Source organism: Micromys minutus (genome assembly GCF_963924665.1).
Source record: "Micromys minutus genome assembly, chromosome: 2".
NCBI lineage: Eukaryota > Metazoa > Chordata > Mammalia > Rodentia > Muridae > Micromys > Micromys minutus.
This window is the reverse complement of record NC_137971.1, coordinates 19,500,068-19,527,937: the sequence shown is the minus strand read 5'-3', so window position 1 is coordinate 19,527,937 and position 27,870 is coordinate 19,500,068. Positions and strand designations below refer to the sequence as shown.

At 47.1% G+C, this 27,870-nt stretch overlaps 1 protein-coding gene across 1 annotated transcript in view; it reads right to left on the bottom strand.

The window, feature by feature from the left end:
* Positions 1–27,870, bottom strand: part of TLL2 (tolloid like 2) — a gene marked incomplete at both ends in the record, with an annotated part of 112,031 nt that overhangs the window by 62,023 nt on the left and 22,138 nt on the right. The window contains one exon of the mRNA XM_080910729.1: positions 2,944–3,018. Coding sequence (XP_080766855.1) covers positions 2,944–3,018 — 75 coding nt within the window. The remainder of the gene's footprint in view (positions 1–2,943; positions 3,019–27,870) is intronic.

Below are 27,870 nucleotides of genomic sequence, written 5' to 3'. Positions count from 1 at the left end.
GAGAGCTGCATGAGCTCAGACCAGACAAAAACCCAGGATGTGGGGCGGAGCGGAGTCCCACTCCCAGCCGGGAGACTACTGGCATTTGATAGCTGCTGGGAGGGAGTCTGTTTTCTTTAAGGGTGAACCAGGGTGAACCATGATCCAGGACAAGCCCCACACCCAAAAATAATTGGGCAACACACTGAACTCAATAGGTCTGAGGGACAGAGGGAGGAGGGGGGGAAAGGGGAGAGAGAGAGAGAGAGAGAACATGAAGTTGGTTGGGTGGTATAGGGAGAGGTGTGGATCTAGGAGGAGTTGGGGGAAAGAGGAAGAAGTGATCAAAAGGCATTATATAAGGTTTTCAAAGAATTAGTAAAGATATTGTTATTAACTGTCAAACAAAAGAAGAAAAGTACATGTTTTTGTCTGTTTTGATTTTTTTGAGGCAGGGCCTTGTGTAGTTCAGACCAGCCTCAGACCTACTGCTTAGCTGAAGACGACCTTGAACTTCTGATCCTCTTGGCTCTACGTGCCTGGTATGGGGATTACAGGTCTGCACTTTGACACCTGGTTTACATGGTGCTGGGAACCAAACCCAGGGCTCCATGAATGCTATAAAAATACTTCAAATACAACTGAACTACAGCTCCAGGATAAAAAGAAAGAAAGGAGAAGATTCTAAAGGACCTGCCTGCTTGTGGTCCTAGCTACAAGATGTGTAGCTGAAAACAAATGCAGGCTCCTCAAATAGCAGGGTCTGGGAGGGGAAGAAACTGTTGCTCTGTAAAATAAGGCAACTTGAAGAAGGGGATCAGCACCCCAATAGGGAAATAAGCAAAGGATACAAAGAGGTGAATGCCATTGTGCACACCCGGATCATTAGCAAACACAAGGAAAGATGCTCACAGCCCCTGGCAGCCATAAAGGAACACAAACTAAGTAATAACAAGCTATTGCTTATTGGTTAAAAATACCTGGTACTAGTGAGGCTCTGGGGAAAGGGATAACCCTTGTTACTATGGAAACATGGATTGTTATTCCTGCAGACACTCGGTATTGCAACATCTGTTTTAAAAATGCTAAGTGGGACTGGATGGTTCAGTGGTTAAGAACGCTGCTCTTGCAATGAACGCAAGTTTGGTTCCTCACACCCAGGTCAGGTCAGGTTGCTTACAATTGTCCACAACTCTAGTCTACATGACCTCTCATCCCTACCTCAGGTCTGCTGTCTTTCCTTGCCACATGGACCCTCTCCTACTCTGAGATACATAGTTCCCCATGTCTTGTTATCCCTCTTCTCAGCTCCAGGGGACACAGTGATCTCTCCTGCTCTCCACGGGCGCCTACCCAGAGATACATACCCACAGACACACACACACACACACACACAAATACGCATAGTTAAAATTAAAAGCAAGTCTTTAAAAGGCATACTATGTAAGTGAGAGTGTGTGTTCGAGGATGTTCATTGCAGGCATGATTCTTGGCGAGAGCTGGAGGGAGAATGAATGCTAACAACCAGGGAACAACTGGGTAAACTATTGGTCTATACTAAGAACGCAACTGAGAATTGAATATACGAAGAATTGCAACTTTTTGTAGGAATAAATTAATCACAGCTACTTCAGAAGAGTTTTCTGCAAGATGCCGACAGAAAAAAAGCACGGTGCCCTGAAATGTGTACAAAAGGCAATCCTGCATTAAGAAACATAACAAAACCTGTGTATGCATACATGTTGATGTGCATGCTTATATATGTACATGTCCTCATTTGCCAACACAAATGCATGCAGAAAAACACATGTAGGGAAGTGGAGAAATGTTATAGATATGACATGAGAAGATAAAGGTGATTGTAGGGCTGGGGGGGGGGGGTGACGGCCAAAATAAGGAAGACAGGGCCACACTGAAGAAGAGCCTATGATGGTATCAAGCTGTTTGTACATTTGTGTGAACGTATATGAAATTTTACATATTCCCATATGTATGAGAAAATAATATTGAAGCAACATTATAAACTATAACAAGTAATGATTTCTATTTCATCCCTACAAAGGCATTCTTAAAACACAGGATTCTAGCATTTAAAAACTTACTCCTTTGCTTTCTGGTTAACTCTAGCACTGCCCTGAATAGGAAATGCTTTTTCATGATTAACATATGTCGAGACACCACCAGAAGCTCATAGGACTGCTGGCCCTTGGGCCTCTAATGTAGAGAGGCCATGGGGCTACTTCTAGGAAGGCTCTAGACGGGCCACAAGCGGCCACCTCTCTCCCATATCCCTCCCTGGGATACTCTAGTCTACAGTAGCCAACCACCACTATAACCCAGACCTAATGTCCTTCCTTGCTTATGGACCCTCCTTTTCTCTGAAACACATAAGTCTTGTCATCTCTCTTCCCAGGCCTTCAACTCACAAACCAAGTAACCAGAGAGAAAAGCCAAACCCTGAGGACAGAATTTTCTATCAGTCTCCAACCAATAAACACTGACTTCCCATATCCCCCATCCCAGCAGGACAACTTTCCTGCTCCCTGCATGAAGCAAGACAGCTTTCCTTACCCAATTTCCCCCACACAGCAAGTCCCCCCACCCCCTACCCGGTATTCCACTAAAGGAAACGCTTCCCTGTGCTCACTGCTGTCTGAGTTCAGGCCCAGCCCAGCTACGGACAAAGGAGGTTCCAGGTTTCAGGAAAGATACCCAAAGCTGCAATCTGGGGTGTGGTGATACCAATCAATGGATGCAGGGTCTCCTTTGGGAGTGATGATAAACGCATGAACAAGATGAAGAAGGTCTTGCCGCACTGTCCATGCACCTAGCACCTCTAGACACTATACTTTGAAATGGCTAAAGGGTTTAGGAAATTTGTCAAAATTTGCTACAATATGAAAGAAAAAACAAAAACAAAAACAAAAGGTCCTCAGAGGCCTGGTGTGGCCTCACAGACATTACCCTTTCTTGGTGTCTGGATGCTGGTATTAGAGGCTGTACCGTTTGGCCACCTTGCAGATGTCTCCTCAAAGCCGCCTGAAAGAGGACAAGAAAAAGAGGTAAAGACAGGCCTTTCAGTAGCATCAAGGGAGCAAACCTGGCCATTGGGTGACCACCAGAGCAGCAAGAATTTGGTCAACTAATGTTTATTGGGTCAATAGATGCCTTTTTTATTTTAACAACCACTCATAAACTAGCAAAACCACCATCATCTTTGGTCAGTCAAGGATGCTCATAATGAAATTAATAGAGTTGGGGGTGGGGAGAGTCTGCTCCTTATCCACCTAGAGAAGACAGAACAGATGCACAAAGAAGTTCTGGGGTCAGGTCCATGCAAGTGGTGTCCAGCATGGCCGCAGAGCTTCCGATGGAGCTCCATCCCTGCGGTACTGCTGTCCTGAGCTTTCTCTTTCTGTTCTATTTTCCCAATACATAAAGGATCGTATTTAGAAAACCGCCGAGCTTTCTCTATAAACGAGAACTCTGCAGACACAGTACAGCAAGGGCAGCAAGGATCAAATGTGTGGGGGGCAGCCATGTGTAGACACACTGTCAGCATTTCCCTCACTCAGACAATGTCAATATCCACGGACTAGTTGTCCTACTGTGTGCTGAGTCCATTCCCAGGACCACAAATTCAGCCACAGACAAGGTAGACAGGGTTTCCTGCCACAGACAGGGTCACTGCTGGTACAGTGACAGTGAAACCGTATCAAAGCCTCCAAAGAAGAAATTATTCACAAACAAGAAGGTGTTTATTTGCGTTGGTTGAGAAACCTGAAACTTATGAAGCAACCTTCCATATTCCCCCTGCCCCCATTTAGAACATTCTGAGCTAGGTAGGGTACAACCCCATCCTGGTGAAGCCAAGGCTGAGGTGAGTGCTATGAGCCCAGAGTGGCCTGGCTCAGAACATGGTCTCCTGGTCAAAGACCCAAGACCTACCCTGAGCCACCAGTGTCTGCGGAAGGCTTTACATTTGGCACCGCACTGTCCAATGGGCAGCCTGTGTCCAAGTTCACACCAGTAGAGGCAGCATGTGGCCATTCACCAGCTCCTGAGTGGCAGGCTGCCTCACCACTATGACTCAGGCGAGGCCTGCAGCTGCCCTGGCCTCCTGTAGAGAAAGGACCCCCAACACCAGGCAGGGACAGGAGACTCCCTGCATCCTGCCTGGCTGGCCAGCGAGGAATGCGCTCACAAGGCTCCTGCAGCTGCTGGGGTCTGCACTGCCAGCTCTCGGCCCTTGGGTATTCCAGTTGCGATATCATTTCCTCTCAGGCTAAAGGTCAGGGGAAATCCTGACGGTATGAAGTCGTTCCTCAGCGCAGGAATGTGCCATCTGCAGAGAGAGGGGCGGGTCGCCGCCAGGCTCCGAGTCCAGCTCAGCCTCCGCCTCACAGGCTATGCAACTGCTGCTGAGGACCTGGGCGTTAGCATCTTTGGTCTGTCAAATGGGCTGCTGTGGGGACCAAATGAGGTAATGGGTTTGTTTAGATAAGTGTTCATTCAGAAAATATGTATCTAACACCTGCTATGCGCCAGATTCTGTTACTACTGCTGGGGAGGTGACTTCAGAAAATTATATTCTGATGGAGGGAGGGAAAGGAGAGACAAATAAAAGTGAAGTATTTAAGTTGGCTGCTGGTGAGTATGAGGGAAAAGGGGAGATTCCAGAGTGCCATTCCATGTGGGGGGGGGGCGGGGAAATCAGAACTCTGAAGATTGACAAAGTCTATAGATATCTGGCGAAGAGCATCCCAAACTGAGGAACAGCAGGTATGCCCAGCAGCAGGGAGCTGGGGGTGCCAGGAATGGAAGGAAAAGATGGAGACTGGCAGTAAGCCTGTCAGCCATCAACTATAAGACCAGCTAGTGTGGGGCCCTCTGGGTGGGCACTCTCTGGACTTCATCTTTGAGCATCCTAGATTGGATTCAGGTATTTAACTGAGTCCACTTTTTGCATAACCGGAGTTGTTGACACTGGACAGGAGGGAGGCACGAGAGCTGAGATAAGTGTCTGTGGCAGTGGGAGTCCGTGACAGACAGCAGCCAGTTTCATCCTATTCAGCTTCCCAGAAGGAAGCAGGAAAAAAGATCTGTGAGTTATGTCTGGACACAGCCTTGGTTCAAGATGAGCAAGGGGCTCTAATGGAGGCACTTAGGTCAGGGGTAGAGGCTGAGGCTGTGGGAAAGACTGAGGCTGTGATGAAGGAGTCAGGTGTCACTGGGTTCTACAGCAGGCAGAGGTCAGGCAGGGTCCTCTGGTTTCTTTGGCTCTGATACTGGGGGCTAGGACAGGGGGAAAGCTTTGGATTTGGGACAGACATAACAGGTAGGTATGGCTGAAAGAACCTGTTCGTTAAAGTGCCGACCACAGTGTTGGCCACAAGCTAAGAAAGATGGCTGAACACCATCCTTGCACAGTTTGGGGGGTTCCAGCCTCATGGACACCCCAGAGGAAGGACCAGGGAACACAGCCAAGTGCCTCAACTGCCTTAAGGGCACCATGGTGTCAGTCACAGAAAGTCCTTATTCCTCTCAGGCTCCCTGTCAAAACAAGAACAATTCGCCCTGTTGCCTACACTCAGGGGTATAGGCAACTCCAAAGAGCCCAGGCTTGTCCAGACAATCTGTGAGAGGACACCTGACACTAATGACAGAGCTGTGGCAGTTAAGAGCACGAATCCCAACTCTTAATGGAAGCACATGTCTGTCATCCCAGCACTTGGGAGACAGAGGCAGAGGACCAGGCATACCAGGCCATGTGGCAAATTCAAGGCCGGTCTAAGCTACATGAGCTCCCGTCTCAAGAGACAAAACCAAAACACTACCACCAAACCAAACAAATGACAAGAGCACAGTCCATCTTCTGACCTTAACCTCAGAGGGACACCAGGCCCAGGCTTCCGGTTCAGCCTGGGATCTACCTAGAGTTCATGAGTTGACAAGCCTAGGATGTTCTGGACCGGAAGCATCCCAATGCCTTTGGGATGTGTTCTGCTCTGGGCATTGCTGAGACCTTTAGTGACATAGCCCTCTGAAGCTCCTTTGCCTCGTCTCTTGCCTCTACAGTCACCCTACGCTGTAGGAAGTACATTTCTACTTCCCATTATCCTCCTTTATTTTTGTTGAAACAGGACCTTATTATGCTGACTAGACTGGCCCTAGACTCAGAATCCTCCTGCCTCTACCTCCTAAGTTACTGGAATCACAGACATGGACCGCTTCACTGTTTTCATCTTAAACATTTTCTTAAAGCATACCCTCCCCTTGGCCCTGGCTAAATCTTACTGGTGTCTCGAGCCTATAGCTGGAGGCTCATTTCCTCGGGGACACTGTGGGCTGACACCTCTGCTCTTCTCGTCTGCCGACCTCTGAGCTTCCTCAGTCCCTTACCCTGTTCATAGCTCCCACTACACATGTCTGACATCGTTTTGTGTTCAGCAGAACCCTCATAGTAACTTTTTAGATTCAGTAACATAAAGGATAGGGCACACACACCCAACCCCAAGTCCTAATACTCAGAACCTAGCATGAGGCAGGTGCCCAGTTACCTAGGTGATGGATGGGCCAGGGAGCAAAAGACTGGGGGCAGCTTAATGGTGTCTCAGAGAACGGTGCCAATCACTGGACACAGCTGGGTTTAACGCTGTGGTGGAAAGGTGTACTTCTCAGCTGTACTAGAGAGAGGGAGGTCGCTATTGAATGATGGGCCTCAACATTGGCCACAATTTTAAATAACCTGGGAAATCTTTTTTAAAAATACTAAGGCCTGCCTCCCAACCCCACCCCTACCCTCAGAAACTCTGCTCGAATTGACCTGCAGCATGCCTGGACATGGGGACTTTGAAAAGCGTCCCAGGTGATCTAAAGATTCGATCAAGATTGATCACAGCAGCCAGGGAAAGAGGCATACACTTGTAATTCCAGCTGTTAAAAGCCTGAGGCAGGAGGATTGTGAGTCCCAGGGCAGCCTGATCTATATAATGAGATTCTGTTGCCCTGCCGCTGCCTGCCAAATAAAGTTGACCGTTAGCTACTCAGAACTGTAGAAGAGGCCTCATCTTCTACTGTATTCTTTTTAAAACTGTGTGTTGGTGGCAATCTATTTAATCTGCACCATACATGGAGGCAGAAGAAAGTGTTGGATCCCCTAGACCTGGAGTTAGAGATGGAGTCACCGAGGTGGGAGCTTCCCCGTGAGCACTGGGAATTGGAGCCTGGTCTTCAGGGAGAGCAACAGTTGTTCGGAACCACTGAGCCAACTCCAGCCCCTCGTGTACTTTTTCTTTGTTTTCTTGGCATTTTGGGTTTTGGTGGGTTTTGTTTGTTTGCTTGCTTGCTTGCTTGTTTTTCAGACAAGGTTTCTCTGTGTAGCCTGGACTGTCCTGGAACTCACTCTATAGACCAGGCTGACCTCAAACCCAGAAGTTCACCTTCTTCTGCCTCCCTAGCATGTTCCACCACTGCCAAGCGTATGTAATTCTTAACAGCAGAGGCCTTTCCTTATAATCTCACTAGGAACTGAAGATGTGGCGTTGGTGTTAGACCCACACAACTCTAGAAGAAGCTGTGTTAACCCCTAAAATGACAGCAACTGTTCCTTGAGAGATGAGGCTCAGGCTGAGACCACAGAAGTAAGTGCTGTAGAAGAAAGACTGGATCTAGACCAGGCTCAGTCAGTAAGGTACTTGTCTTGCAAGCAGCAGGACCTGAGTTTCACCCCAGAACCCATGTGAGAAAGCATGCTGACAAACTAACCCCTGTATTGAAGGGGCTGAGATGGGAGATCCCTGGAACTCACTGACAAGCCAACCTAACCTACTTGGCAAGCTCTGAGCATGTCAGAGAGACTTTGTCTCCGAAGGAAAAGCATTCAGTGTTTGAGGAATCCCACCTGAGGTTGTCCTCTGACCTCCATATGCACATGCACACACATGAACAATGTATACGTACACACATAGACAAAACAAACAAGCCAACATACTTCGGCAACTGGATTCATTTCTAGTACAGGAGTAAATTCTTCCTAAGGAATTGGCTGCAAGACAAAAAAAGGTACACATGATATGTGTACACAAGTACACACACATGCATATAGGTATACACTGGTATATATACATGCATAAACAAACATATCTCATACATTTGACCATTGTTTAATTGCCTCTTCAGTATAACAATATGCAAAGCCTTGTAAATTTCATTAGTCACAGGGGTTTATTCAAACTGTCTCCTTTGCATAAGAAACCCAGGCTTACAGCTGGTCTCTGGGAAAAGAAAGCCCTCCAGGCCTTAAAAAGAGTGCTTGGCCTTCCAAACTCTCTCTGAAATACAGTGGAGGTCAGTGGCCGTGATGCATGAGGCCAGGCTGAAATGTCTAACCAGCATCTGCAATTCAATCCCACAGTTTCCTTTATGGAACAATTCACTGAATTCCAAGTTGTTCTTTTTTTCTAATTCACCATATAATTCACCTCCCAAGTTCAATTAAGAAGCAATCTGTTAGCAACTTTGGGAGCAAGCTGCTTTTCTTTGGGAAAGTCCAATTTTCTTCCGCTCCCAACAAAAAGTGCCTTAATTACATGCATCATAATAGACACTGGTATACACACAACGCCCTTTCATCTCACCATAATTAATGAAATATCAGCGGTACACATCCAAGATATCCAGGCAGGAAGAGACAGGCTCCTTCAAACCCCCAAAGGGACCTTGTTTTATAAATCAATATTGCCCATTTGAATAATAGTGACTATGAATATTCATTAATATGGAAATGCATAAACAAAACTTTAATTATTCCTTCTATTTTCTTTCTTAAAGCATAACATTACTTGATCCCTCATTTTCTTAGACACAATAGTTACTGTTCTTAACTGCAGATTGTTTTAGGGTGTCCTTATAGATAAGTATAGCAAAAGTGCCTTTGAGTCAATCGAAGAAGACAGAGAAGTAGGAAGAGGAGGAGGAGGAGACCCAAGCACAGGATCCTAAAAACCAGTTTACCAGCAGCCCATTCACATAAAAAATCTTGGTTGAACACCTGCCCTGGGCAGCAAACAGAACAGGGTCCTGCCCGCATAGCCTTCCTTCATGGTGTCTGAATTTTAATGGATTAGCATAAACAGTAAGCTTATTTTTTCAGGGAAGAACTAAGCACTTTGAAAAGAACCTGTAGCCGAAGTTTGTGTAAGACAATAGGTGGCTGTGAACTGGGAGGGGGGCGGGGGCATAGAGACAAACAGAGACAGAGACAGGGAGACCTGTGTGCAGAGAGTAACAAAGAAACCCAAACTTCTAAGAAAGACAGAGGAAGATGTGGTTGGAGTTGGAACTCAACTCAAACCTGTCCAGTGTAACACTGAGAGGGACTATCTGGGGATGCGTCATTACCTCGCCTAGTGGCCCATTTAACACCTAGTAACCCTCCCAAGAAGAGTTCCCATTTTATCTAAGAGAGAATCGAGGTTTGTAATCCGTGAACCAGGCAGTGAGTAATTGGATTTGCATTCCTGTCCCAAGGTTGGCCCATCAGAGTCGAGAAGCCACATTGGACTCCATGACTTTGCTCCTCACTAGATAGGTGTGCCTAAACCACCACACCCACACAAGGCCCAGTGGGTACAAGCCTCCACCAGGAACTAGCAAAACCACAACTGCTCCACTGGGGTTTTAATAATTCCCCAAGGGAAAAAAGGCAAAGCCCCTTTAAAAGGTCGATCCACTAACAAACAAGATGGTCAGAACGGGAATCAATGTGTGATCTTGAGCGAGCCCAAGGAGCTTTCAAATTCCAAACAGTACAGAAGGGAAAGGGAAAATGAGTTAAAAGATCACTGCCAGATTTTGTCAATGAAATGATTTAATCCTGGCGCGGGAATAGTGACAGGAATTCTGCTGCAGTTCCGGGGGAAGGAGAAACATTAAACCGGCAGCCTTCTGTAATGTTATGAGATCTATCAAAGTCTTAACACAGGCCATGCTGTGTCTTCAGCGTGTCTGCACTGAGGACAGGGGTCACTTATCTCAGCCTTAAAAACAGTCGGTAGTCCCTGTACCCACACTGGGGGAGGGCTGTGACCATGACACAGTGGAATAATTTGTAGCCGTTTTCTGGGTAGAAAACCATAATACTGTATGGTAAAAAGGAAAAAGTAACGTAAGGAACACAGACCAACAGGTTAAGAAATAATGTCTAATATAACCCAAAAAGAATCCAGCATGACCCCATAAAAAAGCAAATAGGACAACCATGACTGGCAAAGGCCGCGGTGAGGTCTTTCCTTGGGGATTGTGAAGCAAGCTCTATGTTCTTACATGCTCTCTGTAACTTCCAAATTTTGCCCCCCATGATGCTTTTTATAACTGAGAAATAAAGAATTATTTTTAAAGAACTCCATTCAAGTGGATCTTTGCCAAAGAACATGTCTTTTTTTTTCACTTCTGCACACACACACACACACACACACACACACACACACACACACATAGTTGCCAGAGAAACTTTCTGGTGGGGAAGAAACACGGTTGTGTTTATACAGATGGGAAAGTCACAGGCCATACACACCCCCAATTCCCTCCACAGCACCCCACTTTTCTCTCTCACTACTGGAAGAAACAAAGAGCCCACACCTTGGTGGGAAGGCATCTCATTGGTGGGATCCAGAGAGAAGCTGTCAGCACCCTCTCAGGCTTTTCAAGACCCACCCCTCTTTTTCTAAGTTCACAGACCAAATATTTGTGTTGTGGCACAGGTGGATGAAACCTAGAATTTGATCCTGTGCCCTGGGAGAGTATATTTGAGAGAGGCTATCACCCTGTAACCCAGGCTTGAATGGAATGCACTACATAAACCAGGCTGGTCTCAAACTTGTGATTCTGACCCTCTTTCCACAGACCCACGATCTGGGATTCCCAGCCTAGAGTCACCATTTTGCTTGGTATTGGGCCTCCACTCATCTTGAACACTGTGTCTGCATGTGTCTGTTCCCTTATTGGTGGATGAGTTATCACAGACCCTTCGCTTAGGCATGCTTCATCCTTCTAGCTTTCTCCTACCCCTGGGTTCCATGTCCCCTTGTCTACCCACTCCACCTCAGTCACTCAGTCATACCCAGCCTAGCCTTGCCCTCTTGGCTTCATACACCATCTTATAGTGTACAAAAACTAACCTTCCTGGCAGGGTTGTTGTGTAATTAAAGAGAGCGAGATAATACACGCAGTGCACAGCCAGCACTCGCTCAATCAGCTACTATAACTTGGGATGGGTGCTAAGGACGAACCAAGGGCTTTGTGCACATTAGGCAAGTGCTCTATCGACGAGCCTCCACCCTGATATACAACGACACCACCATCATCAGTATCATTGACTCTCAATCTCTTCTCGAAGTCTGAAGGAGTAGAAATGGATGGAACAGCCGACCACCAAGGCAAGACATTTCACACAAGCATCACAAGTGGACATAAAAGTTCACATTCTCCTAAACAGTTGACAAATTCAAGTTCATATGGAGAAACTCTTGCTGGTACTGACAGTCATGGAAACGAAAGCTTGTCACTGTGACTGCCATCATATCTCTTTCAGTCTGCTCCATATAGTGCTTGTCTATAAACCACATATAGATTAGATGACAAAGGGAAAAGGCAGACCCTAAGGAAAGACCCCAGAGGCCAAGTTCTGTATAATCATCCTGTTACCCTTGGAGGAATGAGCACTGAGTGGTCAAGGTTCTCTCTGTGCTTCTCAAACTGTAGCCTAGCACTCATAGAGGTAACTGTCAGGGTCTGTTGGGTATGTTGCTGACTACCACGCTCCTGTGTGCTGAATACTGTGTGTTTTCTCATTTAGTTCTCAGCATGGTTGTCTGACGTAGGCATGATTGCTAGCTTTTACTTAATTAAATACTGAGTCTTCTAGTGGCTCAATGTTAGCTGAAGACACAGCAAATAAGAGGCAAACCCAGAGGGCAGTCCTAGTCCCACCTGCTTCTCCTGGTGGCCTTTGTACTTGAAGACCAGAGATGCCAAACTTGACCACTAATAGTCAGTGACCCAAATGAAAGAGATTGGAAAATCCCTGCTCCCTCACAGCAAGTGTTCCTTGGATGTATTGCAGGGCAGATTCTGGAGGCTTGGGGGAGCCTTGTGCATACTGTGAGATGTGGTCCTCATGTGACAGAGGCAGGCCTTCAAAAGAGAGGAGCAGAGGAAGGAGGGCAGGGAGAAGAAAAGCAGATGAGAAATCCAACCCAAGAGTCAAGAGAAGTTGTCCACTACTCTCTGCCTCCTCGGGGATCCCACCTGGGGCTGCCAGGTGCCTCAGTCTAGGCTCTCAGACTCCAAACTGGGGATCAGGCTAGGCAGCTGTGAAGACAGTTCTTCCTCAGGAACAGGGAATGGTCCCCTCTTGGTATAAAGGAAGAGCAGGAACTTTCTAGATCAGAACCTTTGAGATCAGAACCACTCTAGAACTCCCCCAGAGCTGGCCAAGGCACACCCACCATGGCCAAGAACTGCCCCTTGCTTTGATTCAATCAAGTTCTGTGATGCAATTGGCCAGTTCCTGGTGTACAGGAGACAAAGCTGTGGAGCAGACATAAGAGTAACCTGGGAAAGGACCTCTGGCTGCCAAACTGGAAATCCAAGATGGCTTCCTAAGGATGGTGTTGGAAGACAGGAAGGGGCTTAAGACCCGGGAAATGGAGGGTCTGGCAGGATAAGATGCAGGAGTGGAACAGAATGTCCAGTTACCCAGCACAGCGTTGGATCTAAGTGATCTTTGGTAAGAACTTAAGCTTTCAGTCTGTTTTCTCGTTTGTGGAACAGCTATCAGAGGCTCTAACATCTTATGTGTCAGTAACAGGACAGGGTTGTGGCCTCACTGTCATTCTCCAAGTTGCCACAGGAGACCTCAACCTCTTAACCTTTACGACCTCAAGCCTGGACCTTGCTGAGACCACCTTCTCTGTCTCCTCCAAATGGGCTCTCCCCAAACAAGCTGCAGCCCTGGTTCACCCTAGCTTTCCCTAAGCCAAGGCTGCCCTACATGCACACTAGCCTCAATCCCTAGGGTGTGAGCCAATCGTGTAGTTTCACTGAGATGGAGCAAATTGAGAAGGGGGTAGCGGGAGCAGGACAGAGGAAATAAATGGCCATTCTCCCTCACAGAAATGACTGTTCTGTTTGGGTTCTGTGAAACCCCAGAGGGAAACTGCTACTTTTTCATGGTCCTTTGCTGGGAAGATGTTCATTATATTGACTTCCGGAAGCTTCTGAGAGTCATTTATGAATTAAGGACTGGCTGGGGCAACAGCAGTGAGGAAATTAGTCCCAAGGACCTCGTGACTGGTAGGAAGACAGGAAGAGGGCAGCAAGAACCATAGCACACCAGGAATGAACAAGGCTAACGCAGGCTACACTGGCAGATGTGTGGGCATCCATGGGCTTCCTGAGAAGGGCTGGTGGAGCCTGAAGGAAAGGCAGGTTGAAATGGGAAGAAGAAAGGAGGGATTCAGACCATCCAGGCATTGCTATGGGATTGGGGTAGCCTTAGACCAGTCTGATCCCACCCATCTATCCAACTCACCTCTCCATCCTCATGCCCACAGCCTCCTGTGCTATCCCATCTCATGGTCCAGCTTCCTCCTCCATGAGTGTGTTTGGGCTTGCTTCCTCCTATGATGTCATCCCCCTTACACCTCCAATCAAAACTCCCTAGCCCCCCACCTCCCTTAGCCTCTTTCAGGAAGCCATGCATGCCCCTTCTCCATGCTTCATTCACTGTTCTACACTCGTCAACCTACACCCCAAATTTAACAAACTCCCACAGTACCTCAAACATATAAAAGTGGGGCATGCACTCCTATGTGTGAGCATATGAAGGTCAGAGAACGGCATCTGCCTCTGTTCCTCTCTGTCTCGTTAGCCTTGAAACAGGGTCTCTGACTGATCTAGAACTTAACATTTTGGCCAGGTTGGCTGACCAGCAAGTTTTCAGAATCTACCTGTGTCCACATACCAGTCTTTTTATGTGGGTACTGGGGATCAAAACTCAAGTCTTTGAGTTTATAAACCAAGTGTTCCTACCCACTGATGGTGTCCTCTGCTCTGTGAGAAAGTTTGTCAGTGTGCCAATCCTACAAAGCTGTCCACCCCTTGAGGACCAAGAGAACAGCTTGGATCCCTCCAACCACATGGTTACAGCACATTCCCAGCAAGTGTGTCCAGAGGCTTGAAAGCTAGCTCAGTGGTTAACAGCACGTGTTGCTCTTGGGGAGGACCAGCATTCAGTTTCAAGCAACCATGTCAAGCAGCTCCCAACAACCTGTAACTCCAGTTCCAGAGGATCCAATGCCCTGGCTTCTGTGGGTACCTGCACACGTGTGGTGAATATAGAGACATACAGGCACATGCATATACATACCTACAAATAAACCATTCACATACGCAAACATATAAGCATAGTGTCTAGCTCAAGTAGACACATGTTTACATGTGTCATCTCAACATTGCATCTGGGGTAAAAGCAATTACTGTCTCTCCCCCCCCCCCTTTAGCTGAAAGCTCAGTGAGACATGGTCTGCAGACACCAACTGCTGCTTAGAGAGCTGGGTGTGCTTGTACATAGCTCTTGTCTCATTGCTCCCTGGTGGTCTAGCAGAGGAGGAGGGAACATTGGAGCAATGTGGAATGTGTAGCTAGGTGCTGCTTGGTCTTCAGAAAGCAGTTCTAGTCCATCTTCATTACTCGCAATGATGTTCTTTAACATGGCTGTGAGTGCGAAGCTAGTGAGGCCCTAGTCCAATTCCTAGGGAAGTGAAACACTCTCTTGTGCACAGCATGGCACTGCCAGCTACATGTAACACAGCACGAAGTATTTTGGATGCTATACCATTCGAGTTTCCAACCAATGGTGTCTATAATTCCATGTGTGTTTCTGCTCAGAGACACCTTATTAGCATCTCATACACATTCACCGGCACTGACTTCTCAGCTAGTGGTCGTGTAACTGAGTTCTCAGTATCAGTCCTGGGTCTCTCTACAAGGTCCATTGAAACCTTGGGATTAGGAGATGCTGGCAGCCCTTCAGTACCATGACTGGGCACCACACTAAATGGCAAAATCACCAGTGAGAAGCAGAGACTCCAGATTAGCTAAAAGTAATACATGGAATACAGATACTGACCCTGTGGGAGCCGACCCAGGGAACAGGAGGCAATAAGAAAACATAAGAACACAGAATCCACAAAGAAAGGAAGAGAAGATGCTGATCTCTCTTTTGGGAGCTGGAGGAGCTCAGAGCTGTGTGTTGGAAACAGGGAACAGGCCGGACACCTACTCAATAGAAGCTGCTAGAACTTGAGTAGTCATTGCTCAGGCCGCCCTGCTCCTGCAGGGTGGTGACAGTATTGGATGGTGATACACTGCTCATGTGCACAGGCCACCTAGAGTGGTGAGCAAAGTCTATGCTAGGTAATATATCCAAGAGTAAAGTTTCCCCATAGACAGATGCTGCAGTGTGAGCCCTTGAGCAGTGTCCAGTCCTGTCCTGTAATATCTATACTGTCTGCTTTCAAGTGACAACACATCCGTAATGCATGCTTAAATACAGAAGTAGGAAATGTTCCTGCATGGACAAATATACAGCTAAGCCAATGTGTGTACTGGCTGGGATTAAATCCTGAACTGAACCCTGAGTGTGAACTTGAAGGAGCAGAAAGGACTATGAACAGGCAGGGGCCAGGATTGCTCAGCCAGAGCTAAGGAGAAGCTGTAGAGAAATGTTATCCCATGCTCTTTGCAGAGATGCCCAAGAAAGATTTACAAATATCTCACAGGGCAAGCTCCACGCGCTAAATCAAGGCAAGAGTAGCAAGAGTTCAGGAAATCAAAGAATTTGAGAAAGAAAATGGACCTAAGCCATCTCTCAGGTAGGAGCATCTCAGGTTCAAGACCATCCTGAACTACATAGTGCACATGTCCACAAGATACAGAGAAAGACAGATAGACAGACAGAGACAGGCAGACGGATGGATGGATGGATAGATGGAGGACAGATAGACGGAGGACAGATAGACGGATGGACAGATGGACAGAAGGATAGATGAATGGATGATGGATGGATTGATGGGTGGATGGACAGACAGATGGATGGACAGACATGAACAGACAAACAGAGACAGAGACATAAGAAGGTAGAGGTTACCATAAGTGACACTCTGGGTACTGGCATGTCGGAAAATGTTACAGACATTGGTGCATAGTCACAGTCACCCTCCCATGGAGTCATTGAGACCACTGATGCCAACTTGTATGCAAGGCCACAAGCCCTTCAGGCAAACTACTGAATGTGTCCCTCTGTCATCCAGAGCTCAGGAGGTAGCATGCTATGTAGCGAGCGGGTGCCCAAATATTCAACAGAAGGAAGAAAAGAGGCCCCAGATTCAAACCTTCCCTCAGGCAGCCAGGTAATAGCTGAAGTTCTAGGATCCTACCTTAAGGAAGAGGAGAGAAGGGAGCTTCCCAGCACTATAGGATTTGCATTAGGGCCCAAGATGGTGCCTCTTCCTTGCTGGGTCAATGTGCAAGCTCAAGTGAGTAAGGCCAGCGACCAGGTAGGTGACACGTGAAGGTGACAAAAGAGGATTCTGAAATGATGGGACTGTGGCAACTCGCAAGAACCTGGCCCTGCTGAGCTCGGCCACCGTTATGCAACCCACTGATTGTTGCCATGTGGACTCTGGGCTAGTGTGACTGGATCTTCCTGCTCCTCAGGACAAGCCAGAGCTCTGGGTTTTCATGAGAAATCTGATTTTTAAATGTTGGCAGTAAATTTTTAAAAATGTAAGCACTACAAAACAAACAACACACATCTGCAGACCAGATTTGGCTGGGGGGGGGGGGTCTGACAGCTTGGGACCTCTGGACTGGAGGGTGGAGGGGACAGTCATGCCTGTAGGCGATGTTGATGGCGGGCCGGAAGCAAGGCCCTGGGCTATCGTCTCTGAAGCCTGGGAAGGAAAGGGTGTTAGAGAGCACAGGGCATAGAAGCAAAGTCAGGCCCTTTCCTGGCTATCTGTAGACAAGCAAGCACTGTTAAAGACGACTGGAGAAGCAAGATGGCCAGATGACTGAGTGTGGCTGCCTTACAGCAACATTGTCACCTTCTCTCTGGATCTCCTTGGAAACCAGAGAAATGATGACATACCAACCTTGGTATAGGGAGTCCTCTAAGAACCACAGGTTGGTCCAGGTCATCCAGTGAGTCATCCTGGAGTAAGCAGGCCAAAAGCCTCATCCCAGACCTACACCAGAAGACCCGCCTACTACCCAAAGCAATGCCCCAACCCCCTCAGTCTCGGGGGCTTCGTTCCTGTCTATTTGTGGGAAGCAGTCTGGGCTTTCTTTGGCTCTTCCGTCTGGCTCATTGATGTAGTTTTCTAAGAAGGAACAAAGCTATCCCACGGTCACATGCTCCGACCTCTGGGAGCCCTCCGGACTGTTTTTATTAGGTTCCATATCAGATGCAATTTAAACAGAAGTTCTGGGAAGCATCAAATGAAGGCAAACCACAGATATCATTGTGAGCCCGTCTATACCATGAGCAGCAGAGGCCACGTGGCCAGTCCTCACAGTGTTCAAGGAGCTTCCCAGAATAAAAAACACAACAACAAAAATCAAAACTAACAAACAAAAAACAAAACAACAAAAAAATCCAAAGGACTCACTCCTGGCTCTCAGGAGGACTCTATCTATCCACTATGTAGATAAAAACCTCAGATGTCCCTGAAGCCTGCTCTATCACAGGGAACTCCAAGGCTGTGACACTGATTTTGTCAAAAGCCTGTTTCACCCGTCATTGTGCCCAGAAGAACACGCTAGATCGGCAGGTATATATGCCCAATGGGCAGTTTCCACTGGTCACACAAACAACTAACCTGAGAGAGGAAAAGAGAAAGACTCAAACTCCCAGGACTACACTGAAGTGAGGCAAGAAATACCAACAGAGAAAGTTTCAGAAAGGCAGAATGCTTAGCATGGTGGTACCTGGAACCTAGCACTGAATCAGGGGGATGGCAATTTGAAGACCAGTTTGGCTACACAGTTAGACCCTATATCAAAACCAAACCAAAATAATAATAATAATAATAATAATAATAATAATAATAATAATAATAAGAAGAAGAAGAAGAAGAAGAAGAAGAAGAAGAAGAAGAAGGAATAATCCTTCATTTTCACACACACAAAAAGATTTACATCAGCATTCTTTTCAGTCAAAGAGAACTTTTCCCCTTGCTATACCACTGATACTAGACATATTTATCGAGGGACTACATAAATAAAATACCTTTAGCAGGGTTATTTTGCTTTATTCTGCTTATGAAATCAGCTACTATTTAAGTTAAGAATACCATCAGCACAAACAGCATATTTACAGTTAAAGGAGAGGAAAGGAACTCATAGTTTTGCATGAAGAATGACATTGCAGATGATAGCCTGTTGGGCTGGATGATGAGGCCTGGCCCTAAAGGCTAGGTTAACTCCAAAGGAAGATAAGCCTCTGCAGGGAGATCCCTGTTGACTCCAGCTCCAGAGCTTGCTGCCTCTGTCATTTTTCTTTAGGCCACAGACGTGGACCACACTATCTTCAGTGTCACCATTTCTGTAATCTAAGTCCCCAGCCCTGTTGTCAGCCTATTCTTTCTGTAATTATCTTTGTCATATGCGTTACTCTCAGAACCCCTACACAGGTGGGTGCCACAGTAGGAAACACTTAAGTTGAGAGATCACAGTATAGGTTCATGTGATCATCATATTCGAGCAAGTGCAAGGACAAAGGGCGTTTGAGGTCCCTGAAAAATGAAATCAGCCTTATTCCTCTCTTTCTACCGTACAAGTCCCAGCCCTTCCCTCTCTTTGCCCCTCTTCCTCTCCTATCTATCAATTATCTATTAATTGTCTTTCATCTTGTGTGTGTGTTTGTGCATATAAAGTGTATATATGAGTATGTATACAAGGAGCATGTGTGCATGTGAATGAAGACACATGTCACAGCACATCTTAGAGGTCAGAGGACAGCCTTAGCTGTAGGCCATCTCCTTCCAGTTTATTTGAGGCAAGTCTCTTGGTCACTGATGCATATTCTAGGTTAGTTTCCAGTGATCCTTGGAGGATTCTCCTGACCCATCCCCCACACCTCCCCCTCCCCCTTCTCACAGTAGAAGTACTGGGATGACAGATGCACAAGACCACTCCTGGTTCCATGTGCGGCTGGGGGATTTGAACTCAGGTCCTCATGTTTGAGCAGCAAGAATTTTATTCACTGAGCCATTTCTCCTATCCCTCATATACCTATTATCCATTGATTATTAATCAACCCTCCATACATTCTCAGCACAAACTCTTTCTTTAGAGATACCTTGAGTGGATTCTGTATCTCATACCTGGGGAACGTGTTGACTAGACTATCAGGCGTTACCCACTGCTTGTCACAGTGTCCCCAACTAATCTGATTCTGACTCAAACTCCAAGACGCACAGCCCATGAGAGCAGCGACTCCCTACACAGACTGAGGCTACCTGGCTGCCTGGCTCAGCACCCACTGTGGCTCCAGTCCTGACAAATGTAGTGCTGATAAATATCAGCTCAAAAGGTGAGCTTGCTTTCCCCAACACTTGAAGTTCTCAGTGAGCGCTGGCTGCTGTCCAAGGTGTAACTCAGCCTTGACTGAGGCCCCAGAGGAAGAGATGATAGAATCCTTATGTTGTATTCTTTCTTCCTTCCGAGAGAGCAGATGTGCACTCTATCAAATGCCTCTTTATCATTTCAAACCATCTCACCAAATGAAAGTCTTCATGGGTAGAGGCAATGCCAAGTCTCATTGGTTCTAATGCTAGAGTCCTGGTCCCTGTGCCTGCTGACCAGCAGCCTCAGCTAAGTCCGGGCTCTGGGGTATTCTGACCTCAGTAGAGCTTTGGGAGCAGTTCGCCCTGTCTTCTTTTGACTCTTACCTCACCCCCTGATTTTGATTTGTGGACTTTTGTTTTAGTCTTGACTCTTGTCCCTGTCATATTGTTTTGGGCCAGCACTTCTATATCCTCCCCAGTCCCTACTTTCTATAAGGATCAGGGTCTGCTCTACCCTTCTCTTTACAGCTACCAGTATGGAACTGGAATGTCTGCTAAGGGCCTCCCTAGTGCTGTCTGCCTGGGTCCCTGTGATCTCAGGCTGGGCCCATGCTTACCCCTGCCTGAAAAGCAGTTTTTGGGGAGGTGGGTGGCTGCTACAGGAGGGGAGCTTCTGATGCCAGCTCCCACCCCTCCAGTGCTCCATGGTCATGACAAGAATCATTTGTCATTTCAGCTCACTCGGACTGAGGACAGGAGGCTCCCTGTTTAGCATCCCTTGTGTGAAGGAAGGGAGGGAAGGGAGAGCGATGCGAATCATGGCATCAGAGACAGCAGAGCGGCATGACAGAGCCCAGGACAGGGTGTGGAGGACAGCACATAAAGATCAAGTTCCACGCTGTGTAACTCCAAGAGAAAGAAGTCTCCTGGGACCATCCAGCTGACCATGGGAGGCCAGCTGGATGGCTTCTGTCTAGAAAAGGCTGGAGACCATGGGCAGGAACTTGGATGTTCTCTCTGTCTCAGAGATATCCTGAGGACCATGTTTTTCATCTGAGAATCTGTAGGAAGGGACCAGTAAAATAAGCTGCTGCCTATGTGGGTAATGGACATCATTTTCAGATACTCCAAGAAGGTAATGTGGATCTGCTCAATCCTGGACTACCACTCTAAGGGTGAGACGATTCGCTGAGCTTGTACTTACTCCTAGGGCCTTTAGACAGCACAGAGTCAAGTATACAAACCTCTGGGGAAGATGGTAGGTTGGGTTAAGCCAGGAAGGCCACTATACAGTTCTGAGCCCCTGGTCAGATCTAATCAATGTGCAGAATCTATAGTCCACAAGAGGCATCATTTGGACACCCAGCCTGATACTGGCATTAAGGAAGAAAGGCCAAGACTAAACTAAATAAGTCAGAACTGTTGAGGTCTGACAACGGAGAAATGCAAGCTCAATGCAAGTGGATGCCAAATGGAAGCAAGAATTGTGTGCAGGATGGGGAAGCCTCTCTCATATGCCTGCAGAAGGCATCTTTTCTTTGAGAAGGGTAATGGAGGGACTGAGCTTTTAGCAGTTCAAGGGGACAGATTGGGGATTACACTCGAGGTTGTTTCTAGAAGCAATGAAGTACAGCCCTTAAAGTTCAACCCGAGAAAACAAGAGATATCATTATCTTGGGGGACAGCAGAGACTTCCTACATGTTAGTTGGATCAAATCCAAGAACCTGCCCATACGTGTTGCTACAGGCCTGGCTTTCGTATTCCCACTGGGTCATAGCAGGGTGATGCAAGGAATCCCTTGGGAGCTCAGGGTCTGGGACACAGAGAAGAACCAGAAAGACTAGGAGACAAGAAAACAGCAAAATGTCAACTAAAGGGAATACTACAGGTTTTTTGTGTCCCACTCTGGGATAAAGTCTCTGTGAGCTACATTCATTTAATTCTCCCACGAGGCAAGAGTTATAGTATAGATGATAACACATAAAGTGTCCCATCTTATAAATAGGAAATGAGTTAGTCTAAATCCACAGCTAATCAATACAGAGCCAGGGATGCAAACTTGGGCCTGCCCAGCTCTTACGCACATCCAGCCACAGCACAAATCCACAAGGTCAGAGGCCCAAGTGAGCATCTTTTTTAAGGGTGTGGAAGCACCCAGAAATGAAAAGGTGTAAGCCAAAACTTTATGACTTAAGGATCAATAGTGTTTAAGCTCCTTGACATTCTAAGCTAACATTTATATATGTGTGTATTTCTGTGTGTGCCCTTTTTCTCAGAGAACCAATCAATGATGTTCATCAGAGTCTCCACTCCCCAATCAATATGTCAAGTGCAACATATTTCAAAAATTAAAATGACCGAGCCTGTTATTTAGATCTTTCCCCACCCAGCTCCTGGGGATCAGTGGGAGGGATGTGGATGAGAAAACTCCCTAAGCCCTCTGACCATCTCCAGCCTCCCAAGCCAGAGGCACCAGCAACGCAGATCTCCAACAACCAGGTGTGTCCAAGGTGGCCCTTGGCAGTGTCTAGTGTGTGAGCAGACAGTCTGAACCCTGGGAGCTGTCCCAGCAAGGAGTCACCCCAGGATTCTTATACTTAGGACATAGACCCTCCACAGAACACCACAGGAACCACCCACGTACATACCTTTCATCTGGACCTGTGTTATCTGGAGACGCTCCCACCCCAACAAAGAACTGGTAAAATGCAGATCTTGTGTAAATAGGCTGAGACTGTATCACCATGGCTGTTGATACTCAGAACTTAAGGTCTATTGTGGGCCTGCTTTAAAATCACCCCATCCATTAATTTCTTCAAGGACCCTGAGGCTAAAAGAATGTGTTGGAGAACACATATATGCTGAGTCTGTTTTCAGATCCTCCCTTCTTGGAAAACAGAGCCCAGAAACCCTGAATTAGAGTATCTGATTCAGATACCTACATGCCTCAGGTACACAGCAGTCTCTGATGTCTGTCCTTGACCACATTTGAAAACACCAGAGTTTAAATAGTCTTGAAATAAACAAGAATGTGGTTCCATTGGCCCTTCTATTGCAATGGCAACACAGAGAGTAAATGAGGGTACCCTCTGTCACCCCAAGTTGTGGTCAGGATCAGGAGTAGCAACCTAGAAGCCAAAGGGACCGAAGACTTTATGACTCGAAGGTGACACCCAGAGAGAGGACACAATCTGTTATGTCTTAGACTGGCTTCTGCTCATTTATTTACTTTGAGCCCAGAAGCCAAACTGCTGGGGTTCTGCAGATGCTCTGCCTGGATGGGAGGGGTTAAGGAAGTCAGAGGCTACTTGGCCTCTTCAATGGGGATGGACACAGCCCAGTGGCTCGGAATGAACACGGCGGGAAACATCGGTTTCCATCAGCGCCAGTAAGTAATTAAAACCGCATCCCCTTTCAGAGTTCATACTACAGAGATCAAGAACTCAGATCCATTATCCTAGCAGAGATAACCACAAGATGTACTCTCAAGGTACGTTCACAAAGATGGAGATGTTCAAAGCAAGCTTCCTCAGCCCTTCAGGGAAAGGGGAAACAAACAAACAAAAGGCAGCCCATTGACCACACAGGCTTCTGCCCAGCTTGTGTTAGTAAGAGGAAACTCGGGCTCAGAAACAGGGCAACCAGGTCCTGCCAAGCATACGGAAGAGATGTGAGAGAGTTGGAAAGTGTGTGTGCGCCTGTGTGTGTGTCTGTGTGTCTCCCGCTAAGTACTTCCTTCACTACACAGCTAATCCGATTAGTGGCTTGGGGGGGGGGGGGAACTCCACAATGTTAATTCAAGAGCTCCATTCATGGAGCAGCTAGGCCCATGCCTGCTCAGAGCTCCATTCTTCTCCCAGCAAATCAAAAGCACACAGAGGAATTCTCCCTAAAGGATACACTCTTGCCTCCTGGCCCCACACACATCTAAATGCCACTGCCACATCCGCTGTCAGCTAGCTCCCAGGGCTGGGGAACGAGCCCATCCGAAAATGGAGAAGCCAGAGATATGCCCAAAGCAGCCATTGCAACAGCACTGTCAGCCAGGTGGCATCATACTACTCTTGTACCCAATAAAGAGGTGTCACAAAGGTGCCCAGTTGCGGAGCTGAGCATGAGTCACCAGCCTTCTCTGGTCTTCATTTCTTTGTCTGTAAAATGGGGACTTACTTAGAGCAGAGGGAATCACTGGAGCAGAAGGCTGGATGGGAGGAAGCTCAGGGTGTGGACAGACACGATGTCATTGGGTTGGACAGAGGACAGAAGGGGAAGGGAGTCTTTCTCTGTAGACTGTGGATTGGGAAGCTTTCGGATAAGCAATAGGAGCATCTGAAGGGGTCTAAGGAATGGGGTTGTGTCCCGCCTGTGGCAGCATCCCTCCAGGGTCTGCCTCCACCTCTGCATGTCTTCCTTCTCTGTGTCCTGCATCCTCTCCTCTTCTTGTAAAGCCTTTGGTCACTAAATTTAGGGGTCCACCTTAAACCAAGAAGATCTCATCCCAAGCTTCTTAACTGGATCTGTAAAGTCCCCATTCTGGAGTCATTTTCTGGAGTTCTATTAGATGTGAATGGGGGAGGGGCACTATTCCAAATAGTAGAGAATGCTCCAATGGCCAGGAAGATGACCGTAAGCAGGACACAGAGGGAAAGAGCTGAGGCAGGGAAGCATATTAGGACTCAACAAGAACCTGTGGCCGACGTGAACAGTGATGGAAGTCCCCACTGAGAGCCTCAAAGCCTTCAACGGTCTCTTATGTGCCCGTGCAGAACACCGAGTGGGCTCCTAAACAGGAGCACGGCTCCTCATTATGCAATCGTTCTCCATTCCTTCCTGACGACAAAAAGGCAGCAGGATGGCCAGAGAAGGATGTAGCAAACTGGGAGCTGGGATGCTGTCACTGGGTGAACTCATAACATAGCAGCTCCGGGACACCTCTAGACAAAGGCTGGCTGGCCCACCTTAGAAGCAATGTGTCCCTGTGTTCTGAAGCCTGGAGAGTAGCTTCAGCTTCACAGGGTAAAGCTGGGGAAGTGGCCTGGGGGCTGCTCTGCAGTGACGGTCTTTTCCCTATTGCCCCATGTGGGGACTTCATCTCCCGTCTCAGCCTCCAAGAAAGGAAACTACTTCCCAAAGTGTAGAGACCAGGTGAGCTCTAATAAACACTGAATCCTTCCCTGCATTTCGGCTAGAGAGACGGAGTTAAGGGGTGACCTTTTTCAATGTATTCTTAACCCAGAAGATGCTTAAAGATCTATGTACAATCTTTATTCCAGAAACCTCATTCTCATTTAAAAATTACATGAAAGGGGATGCTGTCTTCACACCCACACCTAAGGGCTTAGGCCATTAGTGGCCTGGGCATGGGGTGAGGGACAGCCATGATGGGATGTTACCAAACATATAGATTATACCAGAACATTCTAGAAGTAAAATTGCTATGTTTATAGGGTGTGAGTGTGTGTGTGTGTGTGTGTGTGTGTGTGTGTGTGTGTTTGTACACAAAACCATGGCACATCAAGACTGAAAGGAATCCAGCAAATAATGCCAGCGATCCCTTGGGCTGAGATAACAGAATTTTCCTTATCCACTTATGAGTTTTGTACTTTAAAAAAAATCAAGCAGTATCAGTTTAATCAGCAAAATCAATAAAAATATTCCCAACCTGAAAATAAAATAACTATTCGGGATAGTTACAAAATACAATTGACCCTCTGAGAAAAGTAATTGGAATAAAAATTCACCTTGCCACAACCCACACTGAGGAAAAAAACACACTAAGCTGAGAAAGGAATGAACATCACTGGTGCGTTCAGAGCCTTGGTGTCCAGTCTCCATGCCCCAAACCCCAAGCCCTTCCACATGCGACGATTTCCCCTGGTCTTCACTTTGATTCCAACCCTTTCCTACATCAATCTTCTCTGCAAACATGAAGAAGAGTCGACCCTTATTGAACATTTATCAGGTTCCAGACATATCACATTTATTCTTTCCTGACACCTCATGATCTTACTCTGAGGCAAGAATTATTTCTATTCCCATTTGGCAGATGAAAAAACTGAGGTTTACCTCTGGGATTCAGCCCAGATTTAGTGTAAGCCTGTGACTGAGATCAGTGCTCATAGCATCCCTTCTGAAACCAAAGCCCCATTGGCATATGTGACCTCCTGGAGAAGGTCAGAGTCTGCAACTTCCATTGCCACTGTCTTCCTGTCCCCAGCAACACTGGTCAGCACCTTCTAGGTCCAAGGCACTGGCCCGCCTCTGAGGAACCCAAAGCTGATGTAGGATCTGTCCTCCGTTAGCTCACACAATAAGGACAGAGCAGGGAGGCATCCCAGTCTCACATCTACCCTGAGCAAGCTTTATGAGAAAGGGGAAACCACTGGACATTCCTTCACCACAGCATCCTCAGTAAGCTCGCTAGCAGCTATGCATGGCACTGTTGTCTGACCAGTGCCTGGTCTCTCTGCAGCCTTTCCCTCAAAACTGCTATGCCATAGCAAGTGCCTTAGGAGCAGTGAAAGGGACCTGATGGGGTGACCGTGTGAATTCCGGATGGCACATGGGCCTGTTGTATGGGCCAGAGGGTACCAGAGACCCATGCTAAGGAGCTCAAGATGCAAAGCTGGTAACAGACTCTGCATGGGTACCACTCCTACTTTCTAAGAAAGTGTGTTCACATCTGGAGTGTGGATTGGCATAACCTCTTTGGAAAGTGATTTGATAATATCGACTTGAACCCGGTACCCTACCGTTCCGCACAGGGCAGCTTCCCAAGGGTAATGGATGCTTAAGGCAATCCATCCTGCCATTATCACATTTACTGAAGCAGGAGACCAGGAGCTTCCCAAACACCTGTCAATCAGAAGATGCAGCAGAACAGCTCACAGTCCTGAAAAGGGATAAACTAGTTTATCAACACTGTGGGTGAATTTTGTATAGTGCAGGCTGGTCCAAGATACAGAAGAACTGTGGCCTGCACAGACAAAAGCAGGGTGAGGGTGATGGAGGTCAGATTAGTGATGTTCCAGGATGAGGGAGATTCCATGAGCATCAGAGTGTAAAGGTCGTCCCAGTGAGTGTGCAAGATACCAGTGTTCACTAGTTTTAAGTGACGATGTGGATGAAGCTTGAGAACCACTTTAAGCACAAATTCATTGGAGCGCCTTCTCCAGAATCCTGAGAAGCGCTGAGGAAAAGGGAGATTGGGCGTTGAGGGAAATCATGAAAAGATGGCTTGTTATGCCGGAGCACAGCTGAGTCAGTGGATACGCTGTTATAAAAAATAATTCTTCATTCGAACCCCTAGTCGGTTCTTCAAACCACACAGAAGAGGCCACACAAATTGTAATGTTGTTCATAGACTCAGACACCACAGAGGAAGTCTGGTATGTCCCCAGACACCAGCAATGGTCCCATGACCTACTGACAACACTGGCTGTTTATCTGACAGCCCCTGTGGGGAGCATCCCACTAGCTGCTCATTCTCCTCAGATAACCTCAGAGCCTCTGACTCTGGACATATCTCCTCCTCCTCTCTCTGGTTTTCAGGGATATTCCTAACATCACCAAGTACATCATTAGGGATACACCCATGATATCACTCCAGCAAGCAGTGTGACCAGTTGTTTACATCCTCAGCTGTACTTCAGCATCCTCATAGTGGCTAATGAGCTACAGGAAGTAGAGGGTTGGGCCTCTCCACCAAGGAATGGCCAAGTCCATACTTATCGAACTATAGTCTTGTTGAGACCTTTCAGAGAGGACTCCTGTTGTACACAGGTTAAGCCCAGGCTCATTAGGGTAGACAGGAAAGACATCTTTGTCATCTTCCCCAGCTATTTTTCCAGACATCTACCTAAAGGAGTTTGCCCACAGGGCTATCCTCCAGTGATCACAACTTAATTCTGTTTCATAGAAAAATTGAAGAACCCCAGGTTCAGTGGGGACTCTCCACCTTACAAAAATGAGCTAGGTAGACACCTGCCATTGACTTCTAACCTCCGCACACATGCACACACATGAGCATAGGTGTGAACAAGTACATGCTACACATACACACATGCATACATGCATACATACACAGTGAGAGAGGAGAGAAAGTGGGAGGGGCTAAATTTAATGTCCCAGATCCATGCCTTCATCAGAGGAGGTGGTATGGTCCCTCCAGGTCTTCCACAGAGGTCTCTGCACCTACATATCAGAGATATCAAAGATTCCTAGTGGAGCCCTTAAGCAGCCCACTGGGACCCAAGC